The sequence below is a fragment of the Hibiscus syriacus genome, unplaced genomic scaffold, assembly GCF_006381635.1.
Source record: "Hibiscus syriacus cultivar Baekdansim isolate YM2019G1 unplaced genomic scaffold, ASM638163v2 tig00109978_pilon, whole genome shotgun sequence".
NCBI lineage: Eukaryota > Viridiplantae > Streptophyta > Magnoliopsida > Malvales > Malvaceae > Hibiscus > Hibiscus syriacus.
In genome coordinates, this window is record NW_024062545.1 from 220,411 (window position 1) to 241,524 (window position 21,114).

The following is a 21,114-nucleotide window of genomic DNA, read 5'->3' on the forward strand; positions in this document are numbered from 1 at the left end:
GTGTAGAGCTCTCATCTTAGCCATTGATGTATTTTAATCCCAACCGCTCATTGTAGGGGACTCCAACTATAAAAGGAGGCTCACCCCCTTCATTTAGACACCTCAAGTTGAGAAATACAAACTAGTATTCACTCTCAAATCTCTCTTCTTCCTTTGTGCGCCCATCTCTTTGTTTCCCCATTTCCTTTGGGTTTTCCAACGTTCTAAGCATTCTAGCTTAGTGAAGGTTCGGGTCACTTAGCCGATTTTGACCTTGAAAACGTCTAAGGCCGCACGAGCTTGCTAGCAACAGTCTAGCCCCGTGACAATATTCTTACATTCATTTAGCGATAAAATTAGAATATGTAAATGTTGGCGTTAATTCAAGATGCAAAGTCAGTGTTTCTGCTTAGTGTGCTAGGGTTTTTATACAATCAAAATTTAGGGAGCTTGGTCATTTAGAACAGCAATATTAGTTGCAGCTTATATTCTGCCTATGGATTTGTTAACGTTGCACTGGATTGTTTTATAAGTTGCTTAATTGATATCTGAATATATTAATATTTGAATATAAAGAGAGTGTTGTTCTCCTTAGAGGTCTTGAGTTTATATAACTTACGTCTGTTGAGTGTGTATGTGTTGTTAATTGTTAAGAAAGATTCTGAACATATACTACCTTATAATCACCCCAGACTATTCAATATATATATACACACACAAGAATGAGATAATGTTACACAATGTAAAACTAAACAGATTTAGGATCGTTGGATGAAAGAAAATAGATGATTGAAATTAACAGTAGTAAATGAGAAGATATTCATTAGGGAAAAAACGAGTCAATCTCAGTCATCTATTTTCAATCATCAAACCATCCTAAATCTGTGTAAAACTAATGAGTTTTACATTGTGTAAGTTGATCATCATAACCCTATATATATATATTATTTTACCAAGCAAATGGTAAAATATTTTATTTTTAGTAGTGTTTCTTTGACATTGAAGGATGAGACAATGGACTCATTTCACATGCAAGAATATGATAAAAAAAGGTAAATTACAAATTTAGTACTTAAACTATCAGTTTTGGCCTGTTTTGGTGTTCAAACTTTCATTTTTTTCAAAATCATACCTAAAGTTTACCTTTTATTTCATTTTAATACCTCGTTGTTAAAACTTAACGTGTTTAGTACCTAAACTATCAGTTTTGATCCGTTTTAGTACCTAAATTTTCATTTTTTTAAAACTTAAGTATGATTTAGGTGCTAAACGTGTTTTGGTACCTACACTTTTATTTTTTTTCAAAACTTGACAGCGGGGTACTAAAATAAAATAAAAACTAAACTTTAGATATGGTTTTGAAAAAATTAAAAGTTTAAGTACTAAAACAAATCAAAATTGATAATTTAGATACTAACTGCGTAATTTACCCTAAAAAAATATGAAATTTGTGGGTTTACAAGTTAATCATGTTAGGTTGCAAGTTGCAACCCCACATTGTCAGCTACACAAAACATCCCATGTTGGTACCAAACCTCCCAGTGTATTTATTATCACTGAATATATTAATTATTGAGTTTCTTTCTACTTATCCTCACCCTGCTTATGAAAAGCTCCTATAATTAAATTTCTCAAAAATATAATATATAAATGAATAAATTATCTATTTGATCACCCACCTATTATCTAGTTTTTATTTTGGTTATCCAATTATTATTTTTTTTAATCATACATAATATTACGTTTTGGTTTTGATTTGGTTACCAACTATTAAAAAATTAACGGTGATGTTGACATGACATTTTTAATTATTTTTCATGTGGCATTACCTTATGGAGATAAATCAACATCATCGTTAATTTTTTAACGGCATGTGACAAAAATAAAATTAAAACATAATGTAAATTATGATTTTTAAAAATAGTTGGATGACCAAAACAGAAACTAAGTAATAGGTGGGTGATCAAATAGATAGTTTATCCTAAATGAACTATGAAATTTCTCTTTTATTTATACCTCATGTTCCAACTTCTGTGTTAATAGTCAAGGAATATATATATATATATATATATATATATATATATATAGGTTAGGATCTATTTATACAATGTAAAATTCTTTAATTTTGTATAGATTTAGGACCATTTGATGAGTGAAAATAGATGGTTGAAATCGATTCTTTGTTTTTTTTTCAGTGAATATCTTCTCATTTTCTACTGTTAATCTCAGTCATCTATTTTCACTCATCTAACAATTCTAAATCTTTGTAAAACTAAGAGATTTATATTGTATAACAAGATCCTATCTTATATGAAGCTGAAATTTACTAATGAAAAAGAGCGTTAGTTATCACTCTACTACTTAAGACCATTAGAATTACATCTAAACAATTAATGTATGATTCATATAATGGTTCAAATTTAGGTCGATTAAGGTAAGTTTTGAATTTAAAATAGAGAAAATCGCCTCAGTGACCAAAAAAAAGTTATAATATACGATTTTAACCAACTTTTTTTGGATTTGCCAAAATGACCAACAAAATCGCAACACGAAATAAAAATCGCAACGCGATCCCCAGAATCGCAAATCAGTTTCCAAAATCGCAACGCGATTCTTGAAAATCGCAATGCGATAGTACAAATTCGCATTGCGATTTTCCAAAATCGCAACGCGAATATGAAAATCGCAACGCAAACACATAAATCGCAACGCGTATCCGTAAATCGCAACGTGTATCCGTAAATCGCAACGCGTATGGGTAAATCGCAATGCGTATCCGTATATCGCAACGCGTATCCGTAAATCGCAACGATAATACATAAAATCGCAACGCGTATCCGTAAATCGCAACGCGATATTTAAAGCGCCATTATAATCGCTACGCGTATTTTATTTTCAAATTACAAAAAGAATATTAAGACAAAATCCCGTAATCGCAACTCATAACCTAAAACCTAAAATCACAACTCAGTCCCATCTCCATCTCTCACTCTCTACGGCGAAGAAATCCGTCCCCATCTCCGAAGATTTCCGTCCCCATCTCCGGCGAAATCCCTCACAACCATTCACGGTCAGAAATCCCTCACAATATTCAGAAATGGAAAATCAACCTCCGAGGGTTAGTTTTTTTAATTATTTTTATTTTGAAATGTTTGCATTATTGTAGGTTTTTCATATTGAAACTGATGATAAGTTTACTGGTCATTTCAATAATAGATTAACCATTTCACTTAGATTTCATTTCGCGTTACGATTCTGTCGTTGCGATTTTCATTTCGCGTTGCTATTCTCTCGTTCCGATTTTCAAGTTAGTATTTGTCTTTGTCTTTGTTCTGTCTTTTGGTTGAAGTAATGCAATCCATTCAAGTTTCAATTTGCAGAAGAGTCGCAACGAGATAAATGAAAATCGCAACGAGAGAATGACTGTCGCAACGAGAGAAATGACAATCGCAACGAGAGAATCGCAACGCGAAATGAAAATCGTAACGAGAGAATCGCAACGCGAAACCAAAATCGCATTGCGATTTTCATTTCGCGTTGCGATTATCTCGTTGCGATTTTCATTTCGCGTTGCGATTCTCTCGTTGCGATTGTCATCTCGCGTTGCGATTCTCTCGTTGCGATTTTCATTTCAACCAAAAGACAAAACAGTGTTGCAAATTTTAGTTTCAAGAATAAACTACTACTTTTTATGTTTATTGTTTTTGGTATATCTTCACAGTGTAGTTTTTGGTATATCTAACTTGGTATGTTTATTGTTTTTGTAGAAATTTTTTTCGGCTCAATTGACCTTGAGAAATAAAGTCAGTCTGGCCACTACAATTGCAAAGAAGCTTTCACCTGCTCAAAGACAATTGTTTGAGGAAACCTGCTTCGGGCCATGGCTGAGAGTACAGCATCCGGGTGGAGATGCTAATTTGACCCATTTGTGGCTTCAGACCATGACATCAAATCTACCCGACAGTATACAACGTGGTGAGGAAGAGATATGGTTTCATTTTCCACCAGCGTATACTTGTTTTGGGCGGAAGGAGTTCTGCTTAATCACTGGTCTACGATTCGGACACGATGATGTAGGCCGGTACACTCGTCATATCGCCCGCCCATCATGGTTATCCCGGGTTTTTCCGGATGAGTCAATGGAGAAGCCGAACCTACATGTCGACGACCTGAAGAAATTGTTTAATAAGAAAGCTGGTTTCACTCGGATGGATGACGTCGATGTTGTCCGAGTATGCCTTCTACTACTTGTGTATGCCGGCTTTTTAGGCAGAGAGGCCAGACAACCTATTCATCGGGAGCTAATAATATTGGTAGAGGACCTGAATGCATGGAATCTGTTTCCGTGGGGTTCGTATATATGGAAAGCTACCTGGACTAAGTTGTCGTCTGCCTTTGATGACCGCAAAAGTTTGCGGGGCGATGGGTCCAAATACACTTTGTCAGGCTTTGTTTGGGCCTTTAAGGTAAGAATTTCTATATAATGTTTCTAAAATTATAATTAATTATTTAACAATTACTAATTTTGTTATTATATTGTTTGTAGATTTGGATATTCGAGGCTTTCCCCAGCATGCGTACATATGCAATAAAAACGTCAAATGATATTCCCAGGGCTATTTCCTGGAAGAGGAAAACTCTGTTGGATTGGGAAGACTTAATACCATATGCCACAATAAATAATGTAAGTTAACACAAATACTTTCATATAATATATAAACAAGTTATTAATAGTAGACGTTTAACTTTGTTTGAGTTTTTATATTTTAGGAGGCTAACATTCCATTACAAAGACTGACACCCACGGAGGAAGAGCTTGCCACTGATTGGTGGCAAGCTAGTCAGAATTTTTTGATGGCACGGATGATGAGCAGCATCCACTTCCTCCAATTCGAGAGCCATCACCTCACCTAGAGCCATCACCCGATCGACCCGACTATACACCTCTAGAACGAGAGCCATCACCTATCCCGTCACATCATCGAGCCTCTTCTCCACCATCACCTCATGATAGGCGACCGGCAAAGATGCCACGACTCCTATCTCCCTGTTCTCCACCTCCACCTCAACGGGATGAGTCAAGGGAGTTACGTGATGAGGTCAATGCCTTGCGTGAGGAGATCGGTACTCTACGCGATAACGATGGTGCATGGCGTGTGGAGGTGTCAACTTTACGTGGTGAGGTTGCCGCTCTACGTGAGATGATAGTATCGTTGCAGAATGAGGTTCATACTCTACGCAACGAGGTAAGTTTAAGATTTTCCATATTTAACTTAATGATAAATTTACTCGTAATTTCACTTAGATTAGCCATTTCACTTAGATTGCTTAGTAAATTTATTCGGTTGCTGCCAATTCTGCTAAACTGTGTATTCTTTAACACTGTGAAATAGTATTTGTCTTTGTTTTGTCTTTTGGTTGAAAGTAAATTTGTTCGGTTGCTGCCAATTCTGCTAAACTGTGTATTCTTTAACACTGTGAAATAGTATTGTCTTTGTTTTGTCTTTTGGTTGAAAGTAAATTTGTTCGGTTGCTGCCAATTCTGCTAAACTGTGTATTCTATAACACTGTGAAATAGTATTTGTCTTTGTTTTGTCTTTTGGTTGAAAGTAAATTTGTTCGGTTGCTGCCAATTCTGCTAAACTGTGTATTCTTTAACACTGTGAAATAGTATTTGTCTTTGTTTTGTCTTTTGGTTGAAAGTAAATTTATCCATTCAAGTTTCAATTTGCAGAAGAAGAAATAGTTTACTTTCGCAACACGAAACTTAAAATCGCAACGCGAAACCAAAATCGCAACGCGAAATGAAAATCGCAACGACAGAATCGCAACGCGAAACCAAAATCGCAACGACAAGATCGCAACGCGAAACCAAAATCGCATTGCGATTTTCATTTCGCGTTGCGATTCTTTCGTTGCGATTTTCATTTCGCATTGCGATTCTGTCGTTGCGATTTTCATTTCGCGTTGCGATTTTGGTTTCGCGTTGCGATTTTAAGTTTCGTGTTGCGAAAGTAAACTATTTCTTCTTCTGCAAATTGAAACTTGAATGGATAAATTTACTTTCAACCAAAAGACAAAACAAAGACAAATACTAACTTCAGGGTATTAGTTTGAAACATATTTTTCTTTGTTATCTGATGCATTTTGTGAACTATGATAGAATAATGACTTGGGTGAATACAATGCAAGTTTGAAACATATTTGTCTTTGTTTTCACTGTTTAAATATCATGTCTGTTTATTTACTGATTTTTGTATTTAATTATTTAGCGGCCCGATAGAGTGGATGCTTTACGTCGGGTTATGCTTGCACGACGGAGTTCACGCATCAGACAGCGTGCACGTGCTATTAAGTCTCCGTACACCCCAATAGTGCGAAGACACCGCAAGAAGAAGCCCGACTCGCCTGTCATCCCTCAAGAGTCCACTCCTATCGTTGAAGAGGCCCCCCCTATCATTCCTCGAGAGTCCCCTCCCACCGTTCAAGAGGCCACTGTCATCATTGAAGAGGTCCCTCCCACCATTCAAGAGCCCGATTCACATGGCGTCATATGTAGGCTTCTTGAGAAACCCTCTGACGTGCCGGACATGATGGATTCAAGTTGGCTCTTGTATGAGTTACCGGCCAGTACCATACCGGTATCTGAAGAGGAGAGGGAACAACTACCGGACACAATTCTGGATAACACCCTTTGGGCTAAGACCGCTGTTGATTTTTATCTACATGAGCGGAGCCAGGGGTGTTTCACTGACATATGCAAGCTCACCGATGATATCTATTTGTTGCTTGATCGGTCTTGGTGGGGCGTATTATTAGGGGTCGAAGACAATGGCTATTTCGATGGGGGGGTAAGTCTTATATTTTTCTTATATTTCAATTTGATTAATTTTTTTTAAATTTATGTAAGTCACTAATATATGTCTTTTTTTGTAAAACAGCATATCGATGCGTGGGTGACACGTCTTCTAATAATAAGAAAACTTAAGAAAAATAAAAATATACGATATACAATTATGCCGACGTCTTTTCACGCCGTTCACTTGAAGAATGCACGAAATGAATCATTTGATTTGGGCAATGGACAAGCTAAACTTTATCCTGCATGGTGGGAGGTCGATAAGGTTAGTATTTATTTTAGATTGAGTTTAAAGGTTTTATGAAATAAGTGCGCAAATGAATGAATTATTACTTATGATTGCAGGTGTTTATCCCTGTTTTGGAACGTAAACATTGGATTCTCGTCGAGCTTCAGCTCCCATCCCTTAAGACAATAGTGTATGACAGCATGATAAATTACATATCATTGGCTGATTTAAGAGATGTTATTAAGGGATAGAGCTCTCATTTGGCTAAATTATTGGATGCGATCAATTATTGGACTCGTTCTGGAAACAAGAAGCCAAAGAAGCTCAATATTACAGTTATTAGAGACGAGACCGCGCCACAACAAACGAGCGGAGCCAGAGGAGATTGTGGTCCTCTCGTATGCTTGGCGTTGGAGCGTTTGACGACGGGAAGCATCAAGTATCTACCTCCCACCGATAGAGATAGAGCTGCAGTAGGCTTGTGGTTTCGGCATTATATGGCTAAATCGATATATACGAGACGCTGCCTACCTGCATCCGCGTTATAAAAATGTCCATAAACAATTGGTAAGTTTATATACTTTTGGTTTGAAAATGTTTGGTTAAGTACCTAGAATTCAATAATTTGCTGTTTGTAGGTTTTAGATGTGTAGAAAGTGTTGTTTGAGCAAATGTTTGGTTTCTGCAGGTTAATCTCAGAAGTGAACTGCGTGAAAATGATGTATGGCTGCAAAAGTTGATTCAATAGTTTAATTGATTGTTTTTTGATTGTTTAATTGATTTGTAAAAGTTGATTCAATAGTAGATGATCGGAAATAAGAATTATTGCTTATTTTTTGATTGTTTAATTGATTTGTAAAAGATGATTTGTAAAAGTTGATTTGTGTAATTGATGCGAATATAATTCTTATTTGTGCTTGTTAATTGATTGAAATGTAATGGTTGATTTTGTTGATTTCAATCTGCATTATGTTGAAGGCAAAATTGACTATCGCAATGCGAAATAAAAATCGCAATGCGAAATGAAAATCGCAACGAGAGAATCGCAATGCGAAATGAAAATCGCAATGCGGAAATGAAAATCGCAATGGGAGAATCGCAATGCGATTTTAATTTCGCATTGCGATTCTCTCGTTGCGATTTTCATTTCGCATTGCGATTTTCATTTCGCATTGCGATTCTCTCGTTGCGATTTTCATTTCGCATTGCGATTTTCATTTCGCATTGCGATTCTCTCGTTGCGATTTTCATTTCCGCATTGCGAAATGTAATGGTTGATTTTGTTGATTTCAATCTGCATTATGTTGAAGGCAAAATTGACTATCGCAATGCGAAATGAAAATCGCAATGCGAAATGAAAATCGCAACGAGAGAATCGCAATGCGAAATGAAAATCGCAATGCGGAAATGAAAATCGCAACGAAAGAATCGCAATGCGATTTTCATTTCGCATTGCGATTCTCTCGTTGCGATTGTAATTTCCGTGTTGCGATAGTCAAATGCATGCCTAATAGTGATAACAACTGAATAACAAGAGTTGGTTAAGTCAAAATGGTTGGCCTGAGTCATTAATTCAACTGAAAATGTTAAAAGTTCACACATAAAATCCACATAATACAACGTTTGCATTTAAAAATCACCTAAGTTAACAGTCCCAAAAGGTGAAGCCAATTGTGATTGGGATTTTGAAGATGGTTGCCTTTTGCTTGACACCATATGAGCTTTGGATTTTGATGAGGATCCATATTTTGGTAGAGGAAAAGATGATTTTGATGGCACTGGTGATCCACATGTCAACCTTGTATGACCACTTTCCTTGCACCGACTACATGTCGATCTCTTCTTCTCTTCACCCTTAGACGGTATACGATCGTGACTTTTTGGTCGGCCAGGTAGCCTTCTGTCCATGGCTGGTGGCAAAACTGTTTGTAAGTCATCTGGTATGTCCCACTCAGAAGGATGTGGAATAGGGTAGACAATCTCGGCATAAGTCTGTCGATAAACTTCTGTAGTGTAGCAATCCATAGCGTATGCGCTTGAATCATCTTGGTTTAAATGAAGAGCAACTTTTATAACATGGCCACACGGATAACCAGATGTTTGCCATTTCATACAACTACACGTCTTTGCATTTAGATCGACTAGCCCATTTAAGTTATTATCCAGTACTTGAAACAAAGTGTTTGAACATGGTTCAACTCTCCATGACGTTGACTTCACAACACGTTTCGTTATCTTTTTTTCAGTCCATGGTGTAACACGATGTTCCAATGTTCCTGTAAATTTAAATAAACAATACTTAGTAAAATATAAATATGATAAGTTACGAATTCAAAGAAATAATACCTGCATGGTTTCTTTTCTTGTAGTACCACTGTTGAATAGAGGCTCGAAAAAACTCCATTAACATAGTAATGGGTAATTTCCGGGAATGACGACTTAGAGCGTTGATTGATTCTGCACTATTAGACGTCATGAAACCATATCTTGCTCCAAGTTGATGTACTCTTGACCATCTTTCAAACCTGACATCTTCTAGTGTTTGAGCACACTGAGGCAAAACACGTCTTAAACAATTTATATGCTTATTCAAATCCACTTCCCGATAAGCTTTTACAGCCTTCCAGTATGTCCATTTGTGCTTTTTTATACCAGCAGACCTTGATTTTAGATTTCTATACAAATGAACACCACAAAGTCCATGAAAAGCATCTGGGAAACACCTTCTAACAGCGTTGTCAATTGAGTTTGCCCTATCGGATATGATTGTCAGATTGCTAATAGGACCTATGCAATCCCTAAGATGCCCCATAAACCATGTCCATGAATCAGAGGTTTCAGATTTGCCAACCCCGTAAGCTATTGGCAATATCCCATTGTTAGCATCCATGGCTACTGCTAATAAGTTTACTCCAAGGTATCGACCTTTCAAATGTGCTCCGTCAACTATAATAACTGGGCGCATGCAAGTAATAAACGAACGAATCTACAAAATAATATACACAAGAAATATAATCATTTAAATGTGAAATGCATGTAACTAACAAAAATGAGTCAACAAAATTATATTGATTTACTAACCGTAGCACCAATGGCGATAAACAGCAACTCAAAGCGTCCATCTCTATCTGTTTTGATATGAGTTACCGACCCAGGATTTTTCAGCTTTAAATTGTGACAATAAGCCGGCAGTTGGGCAAACGATGCTTCTGGCGACCCCCTCAACAATTCCAAGGCATAACATTTGGCTCTCCAAGCTTGAGAATATGATATACTAATCTTGAACCGAGCATTCATGTCAGTCATAATTTCATGTCCCCGATATACCCTGCCATTCAAAAACATTAACTCAGCCAGAAAACCACCCAACACCTTTTTGTTTGCCTGTCTATGGTGAGGAAAAACTTGGGTTCTTGAACATGTATGTTTATCAATAAAGTCCTAACTTGAAACATTTTGCAATCTTTTATTCTCTTTACATCATACGCCACGTACAGTTTTTGTCAATCATACACCTTGTTTCGAAACGATCTTTGCTTGATTTGTTAACTTTTAGTTGATAGCCATCTTCCACACATTTCGTATACAAAGCTATCTTCAAGTCTTCCTTTGTATCAAAACAATCATCTTTCTTGACACGAATAACTTTTGTGTAACAATCAACTGCTTTCTTTGCCAACTCTTCTTCCGGTAACTGAAGTAATTCTGGCATATTCCAGTTATACTCCCGTGGCATTTTCTTTTCTTCGGGGACTTTTTCTTCTTCTTTTTCTTCTTCAGGATTATATGAATTACATAATGGATGTTCAACATGTTCATTCACAGTCGTAACTTCCTCCTCATTATCATCAACAACATCTTCCTCGGCAACGGGTGTTTCATCATCAAAATTCGGGTATTGACCAATATTAAAATCATTACACACATGGTCTGTTTCTTCTTCTGAAACATCATCAAAATCCGTGTATTGACCAATATCAAAGTCCGGATATTGACCAAGACCAAATTTCGAATACTGACTAGTACTCACAATTTTTTCTGTTGGCTCATCATCGTCTAACTGGTCAATACGAAAACCGGAATTTGGTGCTGAAAGTTGATTGGGATTTGGATTAGAGAAAGGTTGTGGGTTTTGAGAAAAACTTAGTTGATTACTACCCGCTACTGACCCAACAATACTACTTCTAGGTTCAACAACATACAATGTAACATCATCTTGTGAAACACTAATGTAAGCAATGAATCGTTCAACATCTTCATTGTCGGTTAACAAATAAACTTTACCATTTCTCTGATAAGATAGCCTAAATCCACTTAGGGGCTCTAAATTCAATTTATTTGAAACACGTAGCATTAGAGTTTCATAAGTTAACTTTTGTAAAGACAATTTTAGTTGAAGATTCATGGGTAAAGGCATATATTGTAAAACACCATGAACATTATCCCATGACCCTCCAAAACACAAATCTATCCAAACATGATCAACATTAGATGATTTCATGGTTGTAAATTAATTTACTAAACAGACGAGCTGCGAAACTAAAACCTGTTGCCGGATTGGGAAGGATGTCGTTGGATATAGGAACGGATGTCGCCGGAGAGAGTGATAGATGGAGATGGAATGAGTTGCGATTTAGGGATTTAGTTTATGATTTCAGTGTTATATACCCAAAATTTCAGTGTTGTGATTTACAGATTCTCGTTGCGATTTACGGATTATCGTTGCGATTTACAGATTCTCGTTGCGATTTACGGATTATCGTTGCGATTTACAGATTCTCGTTGCGATTTACGGATACGCGTTGCGATATACGGATACGCATTGCGATTTACCCATACGCGTTGCGATTTACGGATACACGTTGCGATTTACGGATACGCGTTGCGATTTATGTGTTCGCGTTGCGATTTTCATATTCGCGTTGCGATTTTGGAAAATCGCAATGCGAATTTGTACTATCGCATTGCGATTTTCAAGAATCGCGTTGCGATTTTGGAAACTGATTTGCGATTCTGGGGATCGCGTTGCGATTTTTATTTCGCGTTGCGATTTTGTTGGTCATTTTGGCAAATCCAAAAAAGTTGGTTAAAATCGTATATTATAACTTTTTTTGGTCACTGAGGCGATTTTCTCTTTAAAATATTTTAAGGTATTCTTAATTGTTAGTATTTGATTTATTGATCGATTAATTCAACCTAAATATTATAAAAGTTTAATTATAGGATAATCTTTCTAACTCAATTTGTTTCATTTACAATATCAAAATTTGAACTTCTAATCTTACATAAAAAAACATAGTATCACATCATACTAAACTAACTATTTGTTGATTAAATTTTAATTTTTATATTATTTTGATTCTGAATCATTTTGTGTTCTAAACAATTTTAAATTTAAATTATATAACTGCATATTATAACTTTTTATAATTAAATTCGATAAATCAAATTTGAATATAAATTGATTAAAATTAAATTTTTAATTTTATGTCAAAATTAACAAGTTGACCGTCACCATTAAATTTTAGTTAACTTAATTAAATTGAAAGATTATCCTAAACTTTTAATATATCGAATTACTCTTTAAAATATTATCTATTTTATAGAAGATATTTATTATTAGTTACAAAAGGGAAATGCAATGGCCAAATTTTCACCCGTAGTAATCAAAACTCCCACGAATTTCCTCCCAAAGCACACGATCCCATGTATGATGATGGAAGAAGAGACGACAATTATGGCGGCAATCTCCACTCTCCGCCCTTCTCAGCTTTCAGATCTTAGCTACTCCATCTTCTCCCTTTCTTTCCACCTCCGCCGCCGTCTTTGTCACCTCCTCTCCTCCCCCTTGTATCTTCTTTCTTACCCTCCACCGCTTCCACACACTCACACTCCCCCAAAAGGCACTCCTCATTGCCCGCCACCACCTCTTTTCCCTCCACCAACTCACCCGTTTCTTCCAGCCTCCACCGCGGTTTCCAAACCCTTCCACAGCCATAAACCACCGCGACCTCGACGCCGTGCTCCTGCTTCTCTTCCTTTGCGAAGCATACCATGATAACCCAGAAGCACTCGAGAGACCTCACAATGAATGGCGCCAAGTCTTAACCACCATATGCTCTAACACCACGTTAAAGATCACGGGCATCACGGGCATCTTCGACGGTGCCACTTTGATCCCGTATATCGAAATGGTGACGAGGTGTAAAAGGCTCTTTGGAAAAATGGGCTTTGGTGGGAAAGAAGGGAAGGAGGTGGCGGCATCACCTGCGGGGGTGTAGAGTGCGTGATATGCAAAGAGGAGATGAGAGAAGGGAGAGACGTGTGTAAGTTGCCGTGCCACCATTTGTTCCATTGGATGTTTATATTGCAAATTTGCAATGGCTGAAGAAGAGGAACACTTGCCCTTGTTGCAGGTTTCAGCTTCCCTGTGATGATATATTCGACGAGGTCAGACGGCTGTGGAGTGTCCTCGTCAGCGCCGGTGGCAAAAGTCTTGATGATTGAATGTGCATTTAGATTGAGATCTATTTTGAAGAATTTTCTGGAGTTAAGTCCATGCAAATTATAACCCTCATTTTAAATTGGTCCTTAAATTTTTAAATATTTTAATTTCATCTCTAAATTATAACTTTAATTTTAAATTAATCCTTAAACTTTTGAAAATTCTAATTGCATCCCTAAATCATGACCTTCTTTCTAAATTGGTCCCCAAACTTCTGAATACTCTAATTTAATCCCTAAATTCATCCAAGTATGTAATTAGTTTCAACCATAGTTTAACCTAAATTTTATTTTTTAAAACATATAATAATATAACTTAGCCTAACGATTTTATTAACAATGAATGTGATTAGTATATATGTATAGTTTGGGATGAAAATAAAATGTTCAAAAAGTTTAAGTATTAATTTAGAATGAAGGTCATAGTTTGGGGATGGAATTATAATGTTCAAAAGTTTGATGGCTAATTTGGAATGACAATCACAGTATAAGGATTAAATTAGAATGTTTAAAAAATTAGGGACTAATTAAAAATGAATATCATAATTTGAAAGCATATGATGCAATTAACTCAACTTTTTTTATTGATTGTTTAGACACTAATGCCGTACGGGTCCAGTCTTAAAATTCACCAATTTTCACCAGCCTGACCAAGCCCAAAATCACACGAAACTTGAGCCCAACCCAAATTCTGGGTCACTCTCATTCAGTTGATGCAAATGGTTAGGGGTTGTTTGTTTGCCTCTTAATGGAATCATTCGTCATTCAGTGCGTTTGTTTCGCACCTCTGAATGATTCAGTGCTGACTGATTCAACAAAACAGTGCTGAATGATTCAGCACAAAAATACATTCTGAATGATTCAGAGCCATTATCAAACAGCATGTCATATTCATAGCTAATTCATACAGAGTCTCTGAATTATTCAGCATTTGAATCATTCAGCGTTTAATCATTCTGAAGTAAACAAACAGCCCCTTAGTGTGATATGAGATTGTTATACTCACTCTTTTTCCTCAATGATAGGCCTAATTGTTGCATGTGGCGATAGAATCCTAAGGATTGCTTTAATGTCGGGGCTGTTAGCAATAGTGCATTATATTGTATAGATATGATATTTTGATATTTGGATTTATTGTTATAATAATTTATATATCTTTTGTTTATATCAATATCCTTAAATATCATTGTTAATTTTTTAAATATCCCTAATAGATTATTATTGTGAGAATGATAACAAAATAAGATTATTATGAAGTTTGATAGATATTCATAAGATGAATATGTGAATGTTATTTAAATTAAGTTCATATGTATTTGTTGAGAACAAATATTGATTTGGGTCGTTTTGAGATTAATACATGGATCAATATCATATATTAATCTTCAGTTGTTATGTCATTAATTTATTGGACCTGAAATTAATACGGTTCTCAACATGGTGATTATTATGTTTTGACATAATCAAACGTTGTCTTTAATCGGGCAATTATAAATGTTGTGCTTGAACATGACAAGAATCATGTAGTGAGATGTGAGTGATTAAGATGAAACTTATCTCTCTTATCATAAGAGAGGTATCTCAAGGTCCCTCGATGATTGAGACTGAGAAATACATGGTCATGCTCGAATGAGTTGATGGAGATCAATGTCATTTGTTTATTCAATTCAATTGGACATCAAGAAACTAAAGATAGAGCGATATAAGGTTGATATTTTTCATGTATTATATTATAAAAGGACTGTGACACGAGTTGCGTTAAGGTTATTTCAGATCATGAGTTTTTTTATTTAACTTGGATAGTCATAATGTCTTGTTAGAGGTAACTTATAACTTGTAAGATCAAATCTAATTTTATCTATCGCTAACGTTAATCAAAACCATAAAAGCCACGAACTAAGAATGAATATGAATGATTGTGGTTATTACTTTCAATAATAATTTAAGATAACGAGGTTATTTTAAATATATTCTAAAAGATTATATATTATTCTAATTTTAGAAGTTAAATTTATATTGTTTGATAAAACATCTTATTCAGAAGTTAACAAAAATTTTGACTTGAATTTTGTAAGAGTGTAGGAGTCGCTAATGTTTTACAAGCTGAGTTGTGAGGTTTCTACGAAGGTTTGCAAATTGCATGAGTCTATAGTTTTGAAGATTTGTAGATTTAAAATGATAATGTCCAAGTTGCATAACAAATAAAATACTATAGAGAAGAGAAAGAAATCAGTGTGAAATAAGTAAAAGATGAATGCTAAAACTGGGTTTCTTTGAGTGAAGTGCAATCCAATTTTCCATACTCTTAATTATTATCATGCCATATGATTTCATGATACCATGGGCTTTGCTTATCTTTCCAGTTATATAATATTGTGTTAAACTGAATATATTTTATTACAAACACCTTTCATTCATCATCTTCATATCTCGAAGGTGTAAACAGAATTGATAAATCTCAAGATTAAATCCACAAAATAGGAACAAAATAATAATAATAATAATATTTCAGGGACATCACGTGAGAGATGCAGGTACAATGGCTGGGTATCCCGTGATGTAATTTCAAAATTTGAAACCGTATTAAAAATTTAAATTCCCCCGGGCTTTGTATGTGAACAAAAATTCATTAAATACTACATATGTCGTTTATCTGTTCTTGCGGTGCTAAACAAAGCTTAAACTTGTCTTCTTCTTTTGCTTTTTCCGTAGGGTTTAATCAAAATAATTTGAATAATGATAATTGAAAGTTATGGAAGTGAAGAAAAGTAAATAAATGGCCAAATATTATGGTTTGGTGGATGAACATATAAAGCCAACTGAGGATATGATGAAAGAGTCCAAGCCTTGCCCTTGGATTTCAAACAGCAAAGATTCGTCTTCCCAAGGGGAAAAATAGTGCAAAGAAGAAGAATCCCATTGCTTGCTGCAGGCTAAACTTACTTTTTTAGGCATTTCGTACAAAGTTACTGAAATAAAGGTAAGATCATTGTACAATGCAAGTGAAATAAAGGTGGGTTTTTTTTTTTTTTAATTTGTGCTTGTTATTGGCAAGCTTGATTCATGATTTTAAGTGGGTTTCTTCTGTTTAGTGAAAAGAAGATGGGGGGAGAAGAAGGTATGAGGACTGTGGAGTGCTTGAGAGGAAGGCTTCTTGCTGAGAGACAAGCTTCCAAGTCTGCTAAAGAAGATGCTCAGCTTATGGAAAGTAAGGTCAGTTTCTGAATCCATCAATTTAGGTTTCAACCATTTTTTCCTTGTATTTCAATTTTCTAAAGGAAAAGATCTGAATTTTCTGTTTGATTCTTGTTGTTCTTAAATCTCAAGATGCTTGAACTTGAGAACAAACTCAAACAAGAGACCAAATTAATGAACAAAGCTGAGAAGAGGCTTAATTTGTTGAAGAAAAAGCTTGAATCCCTCAAAATATTGCCTGATTTAGAAGAATCAGAGCGGTCAAGCTCATCTCAGAGCTCTGCAATTTCCAGTGTTTCATCTGCAAGTAGTTCAGGTACTAAACACCCTCAAGAATCTGCTTCAGAAATCCCAGAAATTGTGAAGGAAAATGCATCAGACACCAAATCTGATACAAAGGAGTCTTCATATGAAAAATCCAGCAACAAATCAAGTTCAAGCCATGAAGTTCCTCAGATTGAACATACAAGGTAACCCACATTTATCCTACATGCAATATGTCGATAACTTCAAATTGATCACTTTGTACCATCGTTTTGGTCAGTTCTTCAAGCTTGGAACCTTCATCAGTGGAGATAAACACGATGAATTACAAAGACGACAACGATGAATATGTCGATAACTCATTGGCATTGGTTCCTTTGGAGCTCCCGGAAATGAAGCCGGCACCCGAGATACACATAGTCAGCAAAAGTGTAGGTGAAGTTCTTGATAGTCTAAGGCATGCAAGGGAAAGGATTCAGAGCTCAATGGGAAGAAGACAAATGATTAGAGTGGGGCCGTCTTGAATTCATCATACACAAGTAAAACATCAATGATTGTCCCATTTTTAGATAATAAAACAGAAAGAGAACAGATGTTGTGTTTTCTTGCGTTGGAGCAAAATGGTAAAGACAGATTGTATGTATAATGAACAAGTGCCTGATACTATAAGCTTTGTAGTTGTATATTTATGTTGCCTTTAATCAGATTATTTTGTTGTTGTTACAAAAGTTTCTCTCAACTAGCATGTGATGTGGGGATGTGACTCTCCATTTAGTACATTGATTTGGACCCCAACGTTTTGGCATGATCCACTTTTCCATTTTCTCTATTATAGCACATGCTGAGCTTGAAATGCAATTTTTTCTTTTTACAAATCTGGTGTCATTACGCGGTAGTATTTGTTAAAAAGTTTTCAACTTTTTAATAATGAACGTTTATATTTTTGATTTATGCGATGCTCGAATTAAGGACCTCAAAGGATGATAACAAAGGCGACACAATCTCAACATGAAAACTAAAAATGCGTGAAAAATAAAATCAAAATCTTTTCTTGAATACATGTTTTTTCTTTAAAAAAACCTAATTATCATCGATAACTTTTATGTCTCTAATTGAACCTATACGCAATATTAGTGAAGACCTAGATGTTGAGAGAATCGGTTTGACATATCACTTCACAGTTCTTAATGCATCGAAAAACTGTCGCAAAAGGGATATAATTATACAAGATCGTCGACCTTTCCTAATCATAAGGTGCATTGTGATGAATGCAACACGAAAGGTCAAATTATCATAACGATAGAGAAAATCGTGCCATAAAAACATATCAACAACTGTGTCATAAAACCAAACATAAACAAACACTTTAAGCATGTGACATCAAAAAAATCAAATCGAAAATAATACTTAAATAAATAAAATAAACAAAAAGAAAAGAAATGATAGCATTAGACCGTTACTTAAAATGACATTATCAAAGAAAAACTAGAAAATTACAGAAAACTAAAACAAAAAAAAATTCGAAACTTCAAAAAGAACGTAGTTTTAACACATAAATGGAATTTACTTGTTTAGTATTACTTATAATTTTAAAATCAAGAACACTTTATAAATCCTGTTAAATAGAGTTTAAGACTCTACAGGTAGTTATGTCGTACGACGGCCTAATTTAAGTTTATAAACGTAACTAGAAATGTTATTTTTTTAATATTTTTAGTTGAGCGTAACTTCAAATGTTATTTATGTAACCTAAAATGTTATTTTTTTAACATTCAGCTTCTACCGGAAATATTATGAATGAGGTAACATTTTAGAATGCGTAAATGTTAAAGAATTAACATTTTTAGTTAAGTTCAACCAAAAATATTATTTTTTTAAATATTTTTAGTTGCACTTTTTTTAACCTTAATTTAATTTCGTTCCTTAAACATTTTCGAGACTTTAGGCAAAAGAACATGGATAGAAATCTGAAAAACCATGAGCACATATTCCCTCGGCTGATTTACTAGTGCAGTTTGGTCGGTGCCAGAATTCACGTGTTTTCAGTTAATATTTATGTCTTGATTTTGTCCTCAAAAAGTTTTTTTTTTCTTTTTATAAATTCTAAATTTAATCTTAATCTTATTCAAAAAAAAATTATAAATAAAAGAAGGGAAATACCCGTAGTAAATTTAGAATCCATAATTTAAAAAAAATATAAAAGGAAAAAGATAAACATATTAATCAACCGGTCAAATATGATTGCTCAACCCAAAATGTTAGTTGGTGGGATTAAAGAATAAAATCATAATTCATAATCAACTAAGGTAATCAAAATGTTTTATTTCTTCTCACGGTATACGTTAGTGTGTAAAAGAATAATTAACGAATTAATTTTAAAAATATAATAAAATTATTATACTTAGGAAAGTGAATCCTCCGTAAGTCTTTTGCTCATGGTCAATGACAGATATAGAATTTTATGTTTGGGGAATAATTTTTTTTTAAAAAAAAAGATAAATTTATAAAATTTTAATAATAAAAAGATAAAATTTTAAAACCCCCACTCTTTTGATTGTTTAATCCCTCAAATGGACATTTTATTCAATCTAGTCTTTCAATAAATTAATGTTGAGACATTTGGGAGTCCTAGTGCTGGCATTCCATGGGGCTTGGCCTGAGGGGTACGGTGACTTGATCTTAAGCTCATTAGAAACCCACCATGGACTTGCCTCTAAACCCACTGGTTCATGAGCCTACAATAACATACGACAAAATATAATAGATATGAATAATTGAATTTATATGCAAAGATTATAAACAATGTAATTGTCAGAATATCAAAATGTTAGATATATATTAATTGAAACATAATTATTATATTAAAAAAATAATATCAATTTAGACTTATTAAGTGGTCTTAAATTTAAAAGTAGATGTTGTTCTCCCTAAAAATCTTAGATTCGAGTAGTTACATTTATAGTGAGTTGTCAATAGGTTAAGAAAATTTTACACATACAAAATTTAAAATTTCATTCCGATTCCATCCCTATCTTCTATCTAAAACTTATAGATTGTTAAGGGTTAATGAGATTATAAATAACTTAGAAAATACATAACATCAAATTGTCATAATCGTCCTTTGATTGGGCCCGAAATCGGATTTCAACTTAATTTTGATGTGATGGAGCAGCCACCGATCATTTAAGATTAGGTTGATTAGACACCTTAATTTACCATTTTACTTGATATACAATTTACCAAAATATTTTCAAAACCATATATAAAAATATTTTTAAAATTATATATTATACGGTTTCAAAAATATGTTAAAATACTATATTATATGGTTATATATACTAAATAGGCTCAAAAAAGAAAGAAAAGGAAAGTTGAGCCTCCAACCTTATTTCCCTTAAAAAAGTAATAAAATAATGTGGACATTATTGGATGTCAAGTGTAGATTGACAAGTACAAAGAACTGATTACGTTTCGGTAGCCATTAATGGTTGTAGTGTGAGATTATGGTATTCATGGTTGAAGATGGTCCTGTAGGTCACCCTAGTTGCTCTGTTTATGTCTGTCCAAGAGCTGGAAAAATAATGCATCTACCAAACATTTCTCCATCAATCCAATGGACCCCAAACTTTGCAAATCCTTTCTTTTCACTTCCAAGCTCTTCCATTATGTGATTCAGAAAAAAGAAGAAAGAGGAATCAAAACTTTAATGTGTGATTTTGATCTCAAATCTTGAAGAGAATGAAACCCTTTTCTTGTTTTACAGATATGTTGGAAACCAGTGAGGAAATGAACTGCTGGTGGAGAAACTTGCAGAATAATATGACCAGGATTTCACTGCAAACCATTTGGTTTTTCTTTTTGGGAATCCCCAAGCTTTATATGGTAAAGAATTTGCTAAATATAGGGTATAATGTTAAAATTGATTCTAACGTTTATCTAAATTATCACTTTAGTATGTATTCTTTTTTTCTTAAGAGTATTTTGACATTTAATATCTTATTTTTGGTTAAAATAGTCCATATTAGATGAAAACCGTTAATTAATTAACGATTAACGCATGTTGTTAATGTGACATTTTTACATG

The 21,114-nt window shown here is 34.5% G+C and overlaps 1 protein-coding gene and 1 pseudogene across 3 annotated transcripts; both read left to right on the forward strand.

Moving 5' to 3' along the window:
* Positions 1–12,737: 12,737 nt before the first annotated feature.
* Positions 12,738–13,574, forward strand: LOC120211618 (annotated as a pseudogene).
* A 2,750-nt stretch (positions 13,575–16,324) lies between these two features.
* On the forward strand, positions 16,325–17,713 carry LOC120211610 (suppressor protein SRP40-like). Of its 3 annotated transcripts, none has more exons than XM_039210108.1 (4): positions 16,325–16,584; positions 16,664–16,784; positions 16,899–17,236; positions 17,311–17,713. In XM_039210108.1, the coding sequence occupies exons 2-4, from the start codon at positions 16,674–16,676 to the stop codon at positions 17,552–17,554; spliced, it is 693 nt and encodes a 230-aa protein (XP_039066039.1). In that variant the 5' UTR covers positions 16,325–16,584; positions 16,664–16,673; the 3' UTR covers positions 17,555–17,713. The 3 variants fall into 3 exon arrangements, with proteins under 3 accessions (XP_039066039.1, XP_039066038.1, XP_039066040.1); XM_039210107.1 differs by having other exon boundaries at positions 16,326–16,551; XM_039210109.1 differs by lacking the exon at positions 16,325–16,584 and having other exon boundaries at positions 16,684–16,779.
* The last annotated feature ends 3,401 nt before the right edge of the window (positions 17,714–21,114 follow it).

Bases quoted from the DNA above. Each gene is read 5' to 3' on its own strand.
- LOC120211610 (XM_039210108.1), top strand. From the start codon at position 16,674: ATGGGGGGAGAAGAAGGTATGAGGACTGTGGAGTGCTTGAGAGGAAGG. The intron at 16,785-16,898 runs GTCAGTTTCTGA...TTAAATCTCAAG, and splicing joins CTCAGCTTATGGAAAGTAAG to ATGCTTGAACTTGAGAACAA. The intron at 17,237-17,310 runs GTAACCCACATT...CGTTTTGGTCAG, and splicing joins CCTCAGATTGAACATACAAG to TTCTTCAAGCTTGGAACCTT.